At 35.9% G+C, this 17455-nt stretch overlaps 1 protein-coding gene across 1 annotated transcript in view; it reads left to right on the top strand.

Moving 5' to 3' along the window:
- The window catches only part of PAK2 (p21 (RAC1) activated kinase 2), an 87324-nt gene that overhangs the window by 65959 nt on the left and 3910 nt on the right, over positions 1–17455 (top strand). Inside the window, exons 12-15 of the mRNA XM_040249793.1 lie at positions 1493–1592; positions 3802–3998; positions 12186–12323; positions 12782–17455. The exon at positions 12782–17455 is cut by the window's right edge and continues 3910 nt beyond it. Coding sequence (XP_040105727.1) covers positions 1493–1592; positions 3802–3998; positions 12186–12323; positions 12782–12868 — 522 coding nt within the window. The 3' untranslated portion in view covers positions 12869–17455. The remainder of the gene's footprint in view (positions 1–1492; positions 1593–3801; positions 3999–12185; positions 12324–12781) is intronic.

Genomic DNA, 17455 nt, shown 5'->3' with positions numbered 1-17455 from the left:
TTAAAAAGTATTCTTCGAAGATTTTAATTCGGGTGTAGTTATGCTTCATTTAATGGATATTCCTCCTGATTATTTCAGGAAGGATGGAAATAAGAACTTTTTAATAGTTTTAAATATGATAGTTTAATAATATATCCCTTAACAATCAATGTTTGAAAAAATGAAGAATGTTTGGTCACTTAAAAGTTGCCTAATTTGTTTTTCTAATAATTTTTTTCATAATTGGTATAAAGTTATTTTAAGAGTTCCTCTATTTATTCCTAATTGGTATAAAGTTATTTTAAGAGTTCTTCTGTTTATTCCTACAAGTATTTTTCTGGGGATTTATTCTTTTCAGAAATCTGCTTAAATGCTTGGTAAATGTGATGTAGTAATATGCGGTTAATCTGGTTTTTTTTCTGTGAGTAGTGCAGTGTTTTGAATGAGATTTTTAGTTGTAAAGATGTACAGACTTCATTTGTTGTTCTACTTTAATGCGGATAAGAAATAAAAACACAGCTTTTTCCAAGTTACAATTTATATGCGGTTTACATTAAAAAAACATAGCAAGCAGATTTTTAAAATTTAATCTCATTCTGTTTTTAAGGAAGTGAGAGTACTTTTTCTGCTCTTTTGACTCAGTGCTTTCTGAAATATGGCATAGTTTCTAGGATATGGATATAGCTTTATATAAAACCTACCATAGCATAGCATAGCATAGCACCATAGAAGAAAGGAAGAAAACATTTTACATCACACTGAAGAACTGGAGAGAACCAGACTACCCAGTGTCTTATATTGATTAGATTTCTGAGTATCTCAGATTCAGATAGGAATGATTACAGGTTTATCCTTTACTGTTGAAAAGTGAAAGTGTTAGTCACTCAGTCATGTCTGATTCTTTGCAACCCCATGGACTGTGGCCTGCCAGGCTCCTCTGTCCTTAAAATTCTCTAGGCAGGAATACGGGAATGGGTTGCCATTTCCTCCTCTAGGGGATCTTCCGACCCAGGGATCAAACCTGCGTCTCCCGTGGCTCCTGCTTTGGCAGGCGGATTCTTTACCACTGAACCAGCTGGGAAGTCCCCATTACTGTTGAAATGTTATCTAAAAAGGCTTGTGCATGTTTACCAAGTGCTGCGTACCTTAAGACATTTAATTTAAACCTGAACAGGCCTAGAAATCATATTGACCCACGCATTCATAAGTGAAAACATTGAAGACTAAGTGATATTCTTATGGTATTAAATAACCTGTGGCAGAAACAAGACTAGATAAGACATTATTTAATAGTTGTTTCTGGATAAGACCAGTTAGGAAGAGCAGGATCTAATTATTTAAGGTGTCTTATTTTTGTAACTTTGCGTGTGACAGAATTTTTTTTCTCTGTAAATGTATTATTAGAGTATCTTCTACTAGATACTAGAGGTGGTACTCAGGTAAGCAGTGTATATGAACTTCCCTTAGATTTTTCAGGGACTATTTCATTGATAGGTGTTTTTCTTCTGTTCAGTGTTTACAGGCATTGGAGTTTTTACATGCTAATCAAGTGATCCACAGAGACATCAAAAGTGACAATGTGCTTTTGGGCATGGAAGGATCTGTTAAACTTAGTGAGTAACAAGTGAACAGATAACATTTATATGTTACTTATAATTTTCTGCCTTTTGTTTAAGTAAAAACTCTTTTCCTGCTATTAACATTTTTATGACAGTACATGGAGTTGGGGAGAATAGTAGTAAAAAGATATGGACCATCAGTTGGACAGCTTGAGTTTAAATAGTGGATCTACTACTACTTGCTGAATAATTTTGGGTGAAATCATGTAATCTGTTTATGTTTGTTTCCTCATTTGTTTAAGGAAATAGTAGTACCTATCTCAGAGAATTCTTCTGAGTACAAAAAATGTAAAACACTGAGGAGCAGTGCCTGGTACTATTGTAATGTTGGTGCTGTCTTCCAAACATAAACTTGGATTTGTCTCTGCTACCTGTTGGGGTAGATTTTTCTCATTATGCTGTTCGTCTTTCTTTGAATTTGGTAGATGGTGGTCTAATTAGGAGAGGCCTGTGTGACCCAGACATCAGAGATGACACTTTTAGGGAGAAAATCGTTTGTAAACCCCTTTCCCTAATTATCTTCTGTATCAGACATGATAGAGTCATGGGGAAAAAAAACTCTTCCTCTGCTGGCTATAATCTCAGTTCCACCCATGCCTTCTGGAGGATTCAAGAACTTCTGAAGTTTCTCCAACTACGCAAAATGCAAGACATTTCTTGGATTAGGAGACCAAAAACTATTTCTTCTGTTTGCCTAGAGAATTTGGCTCCTTTTTTAACATCTCTTTTTAAAAATAGATTCTTCAGGGCCTTCCCTGATGGTCCAGTGGTTAAGACTCTGCACTTCCAGTGTAGGGGATGTGAGTTCAATCCCTGGCTGGGGAACTAAGATCCTATAAGCTCTGTAGTCCAGCCAAAAAGTGGGGGAAAAAAAAAATCCTTCAGAGGTTATTCAACTACAAGAATGAGGATTTAGTTTCTATTTGATGGTCAAAATATATAGTTAATAATTGTAATTTTAGTGGGAAAGCTAGACTCATACATTTTTGGTGGATATACAGGTAAACTACATTTGACCTTTTTGGATAATATTTTACCCTGGCTCTGCCACTCACTAGATGAATGATCTTGGTGTTCCTCAGTTTCCCCATTTGTAAATGGAAGTCATAATAATAAATGTACCTATCATAAAGTATAGTGTGGTATGTTTTTTCTTATGAGGTACTTGAAACAGTTTTATAAGCACTCGTTTTAGCTATAAATGTTATGATTTGACCTAACAATTGCTTTTTTAAGACTGTCTGCTATAGAACTGCTGAACATATGCACAGCAATAAGTACAAAAACGTTCTCTGCAACCTTATAAAGAAAAACCAACAATATCTGAAATAATCTAATAGTACAGAAATGGTTAAATACATTATGGTATTTTTATGTTCTGTAAAGTTGTGTAGTTATAATAATAAGGTAGGTTAGTATAGTAATACAGAAAGATCTCTAAAAATAGTTTTAAAAAGCAATTTACAAAGTATCCTAAGTGAAATATTTAAGTAAAATAATCAGGTTGTAGATACTTTTTGTATATTTGGAAATGTATAACAGAAGTCCCGAACTTACAGTCCTAAATGTTAACAGTATTTACATGTGGAATAGAATGAGTTTAACAGTAGAAGGAAGGAAACGGTTCTAGATTCTTATCTTGACTTTCCTACTGAATTAACGCTGGGTTCTAAATTAGGTATCCTGCTCCTCAGTTATAAAATGAGGTGGTTGGAATAGAGTAATGTTGGTGAAGACCTTGTGGGTACAGTTGCAGTTAAATGTGTTCTTTTTCTGGGCTCTCTCGCTGACTCATATGCTTCTTATTAATTCTAGCTTCTGGTTTTTTTTTTCTTCAAAAGTAGTGTCCACTTCCTGACCTTTGCCTGATTGACAGTGGACACAGTTTTGGTGTCCAGCTTTGGTAACTTTTTCTTTTAGATCTTTTTCAACTTTATTAAAAGTTTTAGGATAAAATTAATTGTTTAGAATAAAAACCTTCCTAATAATTTACCTTCTTCTTTTGGGAAGTAAAAGTTAAAAAGTGAGAGTGTATAATATCAAAATATCTGTAAGCCCATTCTGGTTTACTTTATTAATGCATTCTTAAAAACTAAGAGACTGAATACTCAAATATAATTCGTTAAGTCATATAAAGTAAACTCCTAAGACAACCCATGAACACCATTAACTCAAGATGTTTTGTATTTTTTTTGTTTTGTAGCTGACTTTGGTTTCTGTGCCCAGATCACCCCTGAGCAGAGTAAGCGGAGTACCATGGTTGGAACGCCATACTGGATGGCACCAGAGGTGGTAACACGGAAAGCTTATGGCCCCAAAGTAGACATCTGGTCTCTGGGTATCATGGCTATTGAGATGGTAGAAGGAGAGCCTCCGTACCTCAATGAAAATCCTTTGAGGGTAAGACCAGTTAAACACTAAACTTACTTTCAGAAAATAATTTTCTTTAAATCATTAATTTAGAACTTGCATGTGCTAGGAACTAGCCAAGGATTTAGGATACAAAATTGATTAAAAACAACAAAAAAACAATCCCAAAAGCCCAGTCTCTTCTCTCACTCTATATCTAGAAAGTATTTGCTTCTGAGTTATTGAGTTGAATGTGTTAGGTTAAAGAGTTTGTAATTTTTTGATAAGCTGTATTGTTTCTTAAATTTGCACATAAATAAGAATTTGCTCAGTTTTCTGTAAAATTAAGAGACTCTAGATATAAGCTTCAGGTTATTGACTTTGAACTTTGGCCTTTGTACCCCCAGGTACAAAGAGGAAAGCAGGATCCCATCTGTGAGGAGGCTGGGTAGATGGCAGTGTTAAAGCCCACATTCAGACAAAAGAGTGAGGGTCCCCAGAAACAGATGAAGTCAGTAGACTTTAAACGGTTTCATGTTCCAGCAGCTGAGGTAGAGTTCCAACTTTCCTTCTTTCTCTCTTTTTCCCTTCCTTTCCTTCCTCCCTTCCTCCTTTTCTCCCTTCTCCTTCTCCCACCCTCCCTCCCTCCTTCCCCTCTTTTGTTTCTTCTTTTACATTACCATATATCAGTAGTTATTAAGAAAATGCAAATCAGAACCTCTATAAAATCACTTCATGCCTACTAGAATGACTGTAATAAAAAAGGCAGAAAATGATAAGTATTGGTGAGAATCTGGAGAAACTGGAACCCTCGTGCATTGCTAGTGGGAATGTAAAATGGTATAGCACTTTGGAAAACAGTTTGACAGTTTCTTTAAAAATTGACATTGAGTTACCATGTAACTTGGCAGTTCCTCTGCTAGGTAAATAACCAAGAGAATTAAAAGTACATATTCACCCAAGAACTTGTCCACAAATGTTCATAGCAGCATTATTCATAGTAGCCAAAAGGTAGAAACAACCCAAATGTCTGTCACCTGATGAGTGAATAAACAAAAGTAGTAAGGATTCAAGCATATATACATACTACTGGTATATATATATATATATATGGATATACTACTTTTGTTTATTCACTCATCAGGTGACAGACATTTGGGTTGGAAAATCCCATGGTTGGAGGAGCCTGGTAGGCTGCAGTCCATGGGGTTGCTAAGAGTTGGACACAACTGAGCACTTCACTTTGAATTTTCACTTTCATGCTTTGGAGAAGGAAATGGCAACCCACTCCAGTATTCTTGCCTAGAGAATCCCAGGGATGGGGGAGCCTGGTGGGCTGCCGTCTATGGGGTCGCACAGAGTCAGACACAACTGAAGCAACTTAGCAGCAGCAGCAGCAGTATATCCATACAGTGGAATGTTATTTAGCCTTGATAAAGCAAAAGATGTACAGATACATGCAGCATTGAACCTTGAAGGCATTATGATAAGTGAAAGAAGTCAGACATAAAAAATTACATATTGTCAGATTCCCTTTACAGTTGATTGATTCCTCATTTGTGGTAGGGTAGTTAGGTTCTATAACACAGCAAACACTGAATTAACAAATACTGAACCATTGCTTCTAGAGGAAGTCACATTTTTGTTAACTGATCAGTACCTCACCTTGCTTTATATCTATTTCTGTTTAAATACACTTTATTTAATATATATTGATGATTCAGTCATGTTGGACTTAGAGCCACTGTAACTCATGCTTGAATTTGGCTTATCAAACCAGTACATTTTCTCCATAAGGCACATCATAGCCTTCTTGCCCTTAGGAATGCTGAATAGTGCGCTGCTTTTCACCTCTCTGCAGATGTTTATAGATGACCACAGAAGCACTGAGCGTATTGATTTGAAGGTTACAGATTAATTGTAGTGAACAGGTAAATTCACCTATATGGAATCCTCAAATAATGAGGATCAGCCGACTGTGAAGGCTCTGGAACAGGCACAGCCGTAGAGACGAGATTAGTGGTTTACAGTGACTGAAGAGAGGAGGAAATGTAACACATGCGAGTGTTCTTTTTGGAAGGATAAAAGTATACTGCAGTTAGACATCAGTGATAGCTGCATAGTCTTGCAAATATACTAAAGACCTTAAATTGCACATTTTAAAAGGGTGATGTGAATTACATCTCAGTGAAGTAATTATTTTAAAATTTTAAATTGCCATATATGACTACAGACTTACTGCCAGAAATATAAAAATTTTTTCTCAAAATAAGTTGGACATGCTGTAAAATGAGCTACAGAGGCCAGTATAATGGGTATATGCAGAAGGTGCTCTGTTGGGATTGTGTTGGATTTTGATGCTCATTTTCCTAGTGCTTTTCATCCTCTTGCAGAGATTCCAGTTCAACTGAGCAATTAAAGTACTTATATAGAAGTGATTACTTTTAAAACACTGCAGAACAGTTTTTAAAACCCCCAAACTGGTTCATTCATATGTTTGGCAAACACTGATTTGTGTACTTGCTCAGGACACTCAGATCAATAAGGTGCTATGCAAGGTACAGTCTTAAAGAACCAACAAAAATTTCTGCCACTATAGAAGGAGGAGAAAGACAATTTTTAAAATAGAAATAATATGTAATATGTTAAATGATGGACCCTTAAGTACTGGGGCTGGTGGGCAGAGAGTCAAGTGTCCAAATTCCAAAGAGTGGTTAGGGAGGCTTCACTGAGGTAACATTTGAACAAAGGAAATAAGAGAGTGATACTCAATTACTTAAGGGAAGAACATTTCCATCATGTGCAAAGACCCTAAGCAGGAGCATTTCTTATGTATTCAAAGATCTTTAAGGATTCCAGCATAGCTAGCCTATAGTTGAGTACACAGCAGGAGAAACAAGGTGGATCAGTTAGGACATGAAGCCAACTGTGGTACCATAGGCCTTTGTAAGAATTTTGGCTTCTGCACAAGTAAGACGAGGAGACTGTTGGAGAGTATTGAATAGAGAGGTGAAAGTGATCTTCCTTCTGTTTTAACAGGATCACTCTTAGATTTTGATGGGATTACTTTGTTGAGAAGAGATTCTCAAGAGAGGCAAAGGCAGAAGCAGGAAGACCAGTTAGGAGGCTGATGCAGTGATCCAGACAAGAAACGATAATAGCTGAGACCTGAATGGTGTTGGGGGAGGCTGGAAAAAGTAGTTGGATTCTGAATGTATTTTGAAAGGAGAGCCTACATGACAGAGAGGGAGAGATGCCCCTGGGAGTTTGGCCTAAGCAATTGGAGTGATGAAACTGAGGTTCTCCTTGGCTGAAATGAGGAAGACTGCAAGTAGAGAAGAGAAGTGGAGGTGGCAGGTGCCAGATCAGGAAGTAACATTGTTAACTTGTTTTGGACACGTTAGGTTTGAGGTACCTATTAAGATATCCAGGTGTCCATGTGGATATATTGAATAGGCTGTTGAATGTGGAAGTCTGGGATCCAGGATAGAAATATAAAATTGTTAGCTGTAGAATTTTTTAAAGCTCTGAGATCAGGTCACCGGGTCTAATGGGCATAGACAGACAATAGAAGAGGTATGGCTTGCCTCCTGAGGTGCTGCGTAGTTAAACATTGATCCTAGTTTTTTAGGATATATTCAACTTATCAACTTTTTTTGGAAGTGCTACATCTGTATTTATAAGTTAATTGGTTGTTATTCAGTCACTCAGTCATGTCCAACTCTTTGCAGCCCCATGGACTGCAGCATATCAGACTTCCCTGTACTTCACCATCTCCTGGAATTTGCTCAAGTTCATGTCCATTGAGTCAGTGATACCATCCAACCATCTCGTCCTCTGTCATCCCCTTCTCCTCCTGCCCTCAATCTTTTCCAGCATCAGGGTCTTTTTTAATGAGTTGGCTCTTCACATCAGGTAGCCAAAATATTGGAGTTTCAGCTTCAGCATCAGGCCTTCCAATGAATATTCAGGGTTGATTTCCTTTAGGATTGACTGGTTTGATCTCCTTGCTGTCCAGGGGACTCTCAAGAGTCTTCTCCAGCAGCACAGTTCAAAAGCAGTAAGCACCAAAATAATCAAGTCACAGTATACCAGGCAGTTTTAGAAAGCAGAAAAATACAGCCCATAATGAGGGGGGAAATCAATCTATTGAAACCACCCCAGAACTGACACAGATAAAATAATTCATGTACAAGGTCATTGAAATAATTTTAATAGTTGCATTCCAGATATTAAAAGAGTTAAGTAAGACATTTGAAAGTTTTTTTTTTTTTTTAATTCAAATCTGACTTTTAGGTAGTAACTAGAGAGTTCGAGATTGTATTAATGGCAGATAATATAATGTAGATTAGTGATTTAAGGATCACAGATGTAATAATAAACTTAATATGAAAAATAAGGACTGAAATGAATTTCTTAAAAAATGAAACAGTATCAGTGAGCCGTGAGACAACTTTAGGTGTTCTCATATGTGTTCAATATAAGTTACAAAGTTTTAAAACAAAAAAAAAAACCTAGTCAACCAAGAAATCTGCAGCCAATAATCTTGTAAAAACTAAGGTAAAATAAAGGTTTTCTCAGACACACAGAAGTTGAGAGAATTTATCGCCAGTGGATCTATACTACAGGAAGTACTAAAGGAAGTCTTTTAAGCAGGAAGAAAAAGATAATGTGGTTCCACACAAAGACATGAAGAGCATGAGAAGTAGTAACTGTGTTGGTATATATGTACAATATTTTTCTTATCTAAGTATCTTAAAAAAATAAAACTGTTTAAATATAACAGTGACAAGAGGAAAGAGCCTATGTGTATGTAAAACGACAAAAGTGATTAAATACCGCAGAAGAGACAAATCTCCCATTCAGAAGAATTCCAAATAAAGTATGTAGATATTCCATCTCAAAGGAGATGGAGCCTAACTCCTCTTTCCTTAAGTGTAGGCTGCAAACAGAGAATTTCCTTCCAAGGAGCACAGTGTGAAAAGGGGGAGAAAGGAATAATGTTCCAGTGGAGAAACCTAACAAACATTACCTAAACCAGGCTTAGATCAACTCCGTATCATCAGTGGTAAATCATGCTGATAGTATACACCTTTGATATGATGTCATGCAAATGGCACTCTTTTTTAAAATTAGTTGATTGATTTATTTTTTTTTCTGTGCGGGGTCTTCGCTGCTTGCTGCCCAAGCTTTCCCCTAGTTGCAGTGAGCAGGGACTGCTCTCTAGCTGTGGTGAGTGGGCTTCTCATTGCGGTGGCTTCTCTTGCTGCGGAGCACAGGCTCTAGGGTGCGCAGGCTTCAAGAGTTGCTGCTCCTAAGCTCTAAAGTACAGGCTCAGTAGCTGTGGCACATGGGCTTAGTTGCTCAGTGGCAGGTGGGATATTCCCAGACTATCCAGGGATATTCCTGGACTGCCCCAGACACAGGGATGGAGCCTGTGTCTCCTGCATTGGCAGGCGGATTCTTTACCACTGAGCCATCGGGGAAGCCCTGGCACTCTCTAACTTTGATCTTCTTCCCCAGAAGCCATAATCTCAGTCTAATCCTGAGAGAAAAAGATAAAGAAAAATTCCAATAGAGAGGCCTCATACAATATAAAACCTGACCAGTACTCCCCCAAACTATCAAAGTTGTCAGAAAGAAAGTCTGAGGAATTGCTGTAGCCAAGAGGAGCCTTAGAACACATGACAACTGAATGTAATGTATGGTGTCTTGAAACAGAGACAGGAGAGTGGGAGAGTGAGTGAAACAGGGGTATCTAGTGTGAATGCTGGAAGCCCTAAGGCCCCCTGTGAGGTTAGTGATGCTAGTAGCAGGGGTATATCTTTTTCCTCCCCCATACTTAGCTGCATAGGTATAGGCAAGATGTAGGCAGAATTTTAACCATGTTTAGCCAAGTGAATACTATGAAGTGTGAGAAGGTCAAAGAAGTGATCGTGTGAAAGGGATGATAGACACTGGAAAATCAATGGGAATTTAAGTCCTTTGGAGTCAAAGAATTGCTGGCATTGGGGAACTAGGAGTGAAAAAGCTAGGAGGTGGAGTACAATTGAGATTTAATAGTTGCAGTTACTGGTACTGATGGCATAGCATGTGACCATGGGATGTGTGTGGCTGAGGCAGGCGAACGGACAAGAACATCAAAGAAGACATCAGGGAACCGTAACAAGCATCTTTGTATACTGAAATTGCCATGAATATGAGTCATATTAGAGATAATAACAGTGTAACAGTGTTTGGGAGATGTTTAAAACAAGGAAAAGTAGATATGAGTTTGAAAGCCCAGAAATTACAGAGTAGGAGGGAGAGAGCTCAAAGAGGCAGTGAGTAGCCAAAGGAACACTGGTCTCCAGGCTCAGATGTGTAAGTACAGAGGTGTGGAGAGCACTGTATGTGAGGCCCAGTCCTCCTGGAAGAGCCAGGCCTCAGTAAGAAAAGTATCTGGGGTTGGCGGGGGGACAGGGAGAACTGTATGAAAAAATTTGACCCAGAAGGGGGAATATGCTGAACCAAATGGGTATTAGAATGGAGAAACTGAGGAATGACTGGGAGACCTGGGCTGCTTATAATCACTAATATGAATGAAGATAAGGAGTGTAATAAGATTTATCCTAAAATGGAGAAAAGGTTACTAAGTATTTGGAGAGGAGAAGTACCTAATGCAACTGCTTTTTTTTTTTTTCCAATTTATTTATTCTTTTAATTAAAGGATAATTGCTTTTCAGAATTTCATTGTTTTCTGTCAAACAGCAACATGAATGAACCATAGGTATGGGCTTCCCTTTTAATCCTTTTTGATGAAAGTGTAGAATCTTATAACAGTGTTATGATCTTAACTTGAAAATAACTGCTAGCTCAGAGATTATTTCTTAGAATGAAATTTTTAAATGAAAATTTGGAAGGAAATGTCATGTAAAGAGAAATGAACTTAGGTAACAAGGAAATGGACGCACTCATATACTGATGATTTGTGTCACCTGATATCCTTTTTTTGATGGCATTTTGGTAATACAGCAGAATCTTTAAATAATTCAGTAGAATATCTAGGTGACCTTGAGTTGATACTTTATCCAAAGTATGATCCATGAAATAATAAATTGGACTTCATTAAAATTGGAATAATCTCTGAGAAAGACATTATTAAGAGAATGAAATGACCAGTCACAAATACTGAAAATATTTCCTAATATTTCTAAAATGCATATCTGATAAAAAGAGTGTTATCCAAAATGTACAAACAACTCTTAGAATTCAACAAGGAAAACATCCTAATGTAAAAATAGTGAAAGATTTGAACAGACAGCTCATCAAAGAAGATCCATGGGTGGCAAACAAGGCACGTAAAAAGATGTTCAACATCATATCATTAGTGAGTTGCTAATGAATTAAATGTGACTTCCCTGGTGGCTCAGATGGTAAAGCGTCTGCCTACAGTGTAGGAGACCCAGGTTCCATCCCTGGGTTGGGAAGATGCTCTGGGGAAGGAAATGGCAACCCACTCCAGTACTCTTGCCTCGAAAATCCCATGGACGGAGAAGTGTGGTAGGCTACAGTCCGTGGGGTCACAAAGAGTCGGACATGACTGAGTGACTTCACTTTCACTTTCAAAGAATTAAAACAAAAATGAGATAGCACTACAGACCTGAGAGAATGGCCTAAAATTCACACATCATTATCTTACGGATTCCATAATTTATATTAGGGTTCACTCTTGATGCCATATATCCTATGGATTTGAACAAATGTATACTGAGTAGTGTGTCCTTTATTAAAGTATCTTAAAGAGTATTTTCACTGCCTTAAAAATCCTGTGTTCCATCTGTTTATCTGTAGTTATTTAGATGTAGCTAGTTTAAAACTTTAGAAAAGGTTTCAACAAATCTCATTGTTTTAAAATGTTGTATAACTTGGGGAAAAAATCTTAAAGATAAATGAGATACTATTTGTTGATTGTGAAATTGTGGTCATTTTTCTTTATACCTTTATGTATTATAGTAGTTTTTTTTTTTTGCCAGTGTGTATTTGTAATCCAAAAAAAGAAAAGGGTGAAGATAATTTTGAAAAAGAAGTCAGGGAAATATAACATCTAAATATAAAGTTTAAAATATTTAACCAAAATGGGTAGAAATAAGAACCTTACTTTAGTGTGTATGGCAGTTGTCTTTAAGTAACTTTTAAAGTACTCTCTCACTTTGTTGAACTGTCTCAAGTATGTCAAAATTATTCTTGTGTTTTTAGGCCTTGTACCTGATAGCAACTAATGGAACCCCAGAACTTCAGAATCCAGAGAAGCTTTCCCCAATATTTCGGGATTTCTTAAATCGATGTTTAGAGATGGATGTGGAGAAAAGGGGTTCAGCCAGAGAATTGTTACAGGTGAGTTTGGAAATAATACTATTCGGGGGGAAAGTTGACTTATTTGAATAGCCAGCAGAAAGTTTTCATAGGGTTAATAGGTATATTTCACTGTTCTTTCATCACCAGCAGTGTGGCAGCTGCTGCATTTTCGGATTTTATCTGCTGGGAATAAAATATCCATAACACTGGAATAAGAATATGAGTTTTTACATATTACCAGTTCTCACACCAGTTCATTGCAGTCATGGGTATCTGAATCATTTAACTGAGTTTTTGTAGTACTGGAAGAACTAAAAAGAATACACTTTCAACCATAAAAGTGATGTATTTATTATGTTGATTTTTATATAGGTGTTGAAATATTTGTTAAGTGAATTATAATCTATAAAGTAGTCTTTAGGGCTTACTAGAAAAAAAATATTTAGCTTCTAAACTTGTGACATTTACACATTTATTTTTTCCTGCTCTTCTGGCAGCATCCCTTCCTGAAACTGGCCAAGCCATTATCCAGCTTGACACCACTGATTATGGCAGCTAAAGAAGCAATGAAGAGTAACCGTTAACATCATTGCCGTGGCCTCATATTCTTTTTTCCATTTTCTAAAAGAAGTCTTTTAATATATGAAAATTATTATTCTTTTGGGGTTTAAAGAAATGGTCTGCATAACCTGGAGAAAAAAAAAAATAAACTACTACTTCCTGAAGACAACCAAGAAAAAAATTGCAAAACAGAATGACAACTTTAGGGTCCAAAAGGAATTGTGGACTGAATCACTAGCCTTACGTCTTTGTGCAGAAAGCCCGTCGGGGCCATTTATCATGCTTGAGATTTGCATTTTATTTTTCTGATATCATTATAATAGATCCCATTCATTGTCCCTTTTGGGGTGTTTTCAATACTTGAATGGCAGATTTGAGTTTTTCAGAATATTTGTTTTATCTGCTAGTCTTCTTTTCTCTCTTCTTCATAGCTTCTTTTTCCTTGACTTTCTCCTTCAGAGTTGCTTTGAGAAGTGTTTCTTATGCCTAAATTGGAGGCAAGTGTGATGGAAATTATGTAGCTCCTTATATTGGCAAAGGAACTCAGTATGGTTTAACTTTGTATAGAAGTTAGAACCAGCTATTGTTACATGTAATATTTCAGTTTGGAATTTGAGCTGAAGGGAAGAAAAGTATGTGATTTTTACCTTTTTTTAGCAAATGTGAAAGTCAGTTTTAGAAATTTCATGGTAGTGAGTTGTTTGGCATTTGTTACATGTATAGAGAGAAGACTAATAATCTATATTTATAACTAAATCATTGAAACAAAAAAAAGAATCCCATTCACTATACATTCTTAGAGGTTTTTTTTTTTTCCCTTCCTGTGTCCTCAGACTTTGCTTTAGGACTTTGATCCACTACTTTCCTCTTCCCTCTTTTTTCCCCCTTCATTTTGGAGATAAGTTTCTGTATATGTTGTAAGTTTAGCTAGTTTTTTTGTTTTTTAATTAACCCTCTCTCACCCTCCTCCTCCCTCTCCCTTCCCTAGGCAAATAATATAATAACCATTGAATTTTAAATTTTAAAACTTAACTATTTTTTTCCATTTAAAGGTGAAAAATATTTGGAGTTAACAGAGACAAAGTGAGAGACTTGAACCTTGGTGAGCTCTAAAATAATTAGATAAGATTATATTCATGGAAGAGAAATGTTAGTTACTTAGAGATGCAGCGTCTGACCAGTAAACTGTAGAGATTTGTGATAAACATTGTTCCCAACCTATTATCAGCATTCTACTGTCTGTGAGAACTTAAGTGACAAAGTACTTCTTGGTAAATTCATGGGTCATTTGAGATGTTGAGTTACTTTTGATTTTTTTCAAATAAGTAAATAATATCCATGTAAAGAACTGGAGAAAGAAGGAGTAGTGAAATGTGCTTGTTAATAGCAATGCTGTTTTTATTTTAAAGATTAAAAAGGTCTGTGGCCTGCAGCACTAATTGTTAGAGCGCCCATCACCTCCCTCCCTCTCCTGTCCTCGCCCTCGCTGGCCATTTCAGTTGTGTGGCTTTTGGAGGCAGCATTTCCCTTCTGACATGGCGAGAGCCACGTGAAAGAAAAATCTGTGGTTTGGTTCTGGCTCTTTATTCCCACTATTCACTCATAATTGACTTCACACCTACTTGCCATCCTGCAATAGTACGAATTGTGAATAAAAATAATTTTGATGTTTTGAAGTGCATTAGGAGAACTGATAGAGTTTTATTTCCTATCATTCCCACCATATTTCTGTTAAGATATAGGTAGGTATAAGGATAGAAATGGCTGGTGGTTGTTTGTTTTTTTTTTAATTGGTAATGTAATGTTAGAAGGTTACACAAAAACAAGTAAAATAATTCATGGGATTTGTATCTAAAGCACTTACTGGTCTCTGTTTTCAGTTTGATTGTTGATTTTATTTTTCTCTGGATTATATTGGCCTTCTACAGCTATTACTAAATTACAGAAAAAGCTGGTTTATCTGGTGGAAAGCTACAGTGTCTCTTGAGTTCCAGATTTGGACATTCTTTGTAAATAGTTGTCTGGATGGATTATAATAAAGAAGATGCTACCAGTGAAATAGAAAACCAACTAAATGACACAAGACTGTGATCCTTGTGACCCCTCTGGAAGGCAGTGACAGTGCCCCGTTTTTTTGCCTGTGACTCAACAAAGATCTCTTCAGTTTATAAAAGTAGTTTGGGTTTGTATTTACAACTTCTCTAATGGTTACCTGCATGTCCATTGCTGGCAACGGACTTTGTCATTAAAACCTGACTCCTAGGTTAAGGGAGCTACACTGTGGTTTATTCTTTACTTACTCGGATAAACTAACTTGTAATAGAAATATACTTTGGTTAATTCTGAACTGTGTCATTTTTGAATAATCTTAATCTTAAAAGCAATACAGAATTGTGATTTATTAATTTTAAATTAAAATGTTCACATCTTGTTGCAAGAAAAATTATATCTGAATCAAGATTCACGGTTTTTTCTTAAAACTGCCCTTTGTATTTATCCTTTTTGTCATTACTGTAGAATGAAAATTCTCATTTAAACCTAAAAATTACCTTAGTAGTCTTCTTTTGTTGTTAAGACAATATTACTATAGTATTTATTATATTTCAGACTCTCTGGCAGTCTAAAAGTTTCCTTTTCCTCCTGTTCCTTTTGCTGCTTTTAGGGACAGTTAAATCTGGGAAACCATGAAAATATTGAATATTTTATCCTACCTAGAATAGTAAAAAACAAGTAGAGTGATTGTGCTAGCATCAGAAACAAAGGCTAACACAACTCTGTCTTTATGTGTTGAGTGCCTGGCACGTAATATAAATTCTCTTTCCCTCAGTATATAAATACTAAGCTGCTTAAGATGTATCTAGTTACCACAGTCCTAAATGACCCTGTGCCTTTAATGAGCAATTTGAAACTACCTATGAGTATTTCTTTGTAGGGCTCACATAAATGCATATTTGTTTATATATACTGTATTCTAGTTTGGAGTAATTCTAGATCTGATCAGGCAGTAACTCTGATTAGAACAAAATGGGTGCTTAAAAATTTTGCATTAGTTTTTTTAGTTTAAAAATTTAAAAACATACTGAGATTCATATCAAGTGAAATGTCTAAAATCATTATAGAATATAGCTGAAGTCCTGCTTAAACTTCTTTGAGGTTTTTTATAGTGAAATTCATAGTAATATAAAAAGCAGATTGTCTTCCGTGTCTCAACTGCTCCTACAATAGAGAAACAGTTAAAATCAGTTTTTCCCCACAGGTGTGTGAGTATGTGTAAGAAAGGGAAAAAGAAAATACACACACTGATTTTATTTCTCACTAACACATTTATTGACCACACTGACAAAGACACCGTGGTAAATATTGTGAGGATTACAAAGGAGAACTGAGCACCGGCCTGGCCTTGAGAGAACTGAAGTCTTTCTCACAATTCTAGAATGTTGCCAAATGGAGAGAAAAAAATGTATGATAATTTTGTCAAGCATACTTTCATTCTGTGTTAAGCAGAATTAACTTTGAAACTGAACATCTTTGGTAGGAATGTCTTGTGGGGTTTTTTGTGTTTTTTTTGTAGCTAGATATGGAATTAAGTGAAAGTAACTTGTTTTCTGTTTTGTCTTCAAATTTTATATAGACTTACTTTTAATTTAATCCCATTCAATTATTTAATTGTTACATTGACATTAACTGCTGTATTTGATGACCTTGTTCAATAATTTTGTTCTTTCAGGGCTAGAAATAAACTTTTTAATGTTCATTTTCCCTTTTCATAAACTTTAATTCTTTCTTTAGATCAGAGTAGCTTAAAAGAATATATGTAATAGATTTTCAAAGAACATTCTAGTATTTTTAAGGATGACTATTTTTTAAACGTGTCATGGCACTATGAATGTATTACAGAGCTCCAAATTAGAAAGATTTTCAGAAATCATTGAGTAATAAGCATGAGCCTTCCCTCTTCTAAATCAGGTTCAGAATAAATTTATTCAAAATGAAACGTGCAGTGTTCTAAGGCATCATTTTGTTATACACGTTTAATTTGAATGTTGGATATCCTAACATGGAGAACAGATGCATTATAGAGTTCAGGATGAAAAAACAAAATTGTACGTAAAAAAGTATGAGGATGTAGGCAGTGACTGCTTAAAATATATTTGTTACACTATAAAACTGCTTAGTGCTATTCTGACATCTGTATTTCTTTAACTATGGCAAATGCTCAAAATGTTTGTCTAGGAAAAGTTTAAAAATGCCTGGGCGATTGATTTGATTGAAAAGCACTATTTGTAGGAGCTTGATACATGCTTTACTACTATTTTGAAATTTGTGACTTTTTAAATTAGAGAATTGTTTTTTATGCAAATCATTTTTAAACAAGCTTTATCTTTTGAAGAGGAGGAAGAGGAGTAGATCAATGAAGGGAAAGGTCTTTTTTAAGCCTCATTTTTTTTTAGGTTTTTAGCAGAATAATATGCATAGATAATCTTTAAGGAGTCATAATAAACAGTGCCAATCCTCAGATGTTAGCTTCCTCACTGCAGAGTCCTGCTCCACAGAGGCATCTGCTTTTAACTTTGAACTGGTATTAGCATGCATTAATTTTCAGATTTCTA

This window comes from Oryx dammah, unplaced genomic scaffold (genome assembly GCF_014754425.2).
Source record: "Oryx dammah isolate SB20612 unplaced genomic scaffold, SCBI_Odam_1.1 HiC_scaffold_2, whole genome shotgun sequence".
Taxonomy (NCBI): domain Eukaryota; kingdom Metazoa; phylum Chordata; class Mammalia; order Artiodactyla; family Bovidae; genus Oryx; species Oryx dammah.
Note: the sequence above shows the minus strand (reverse complement) of the source record. Positions and strands in the feature narration are given on the sequence as shown.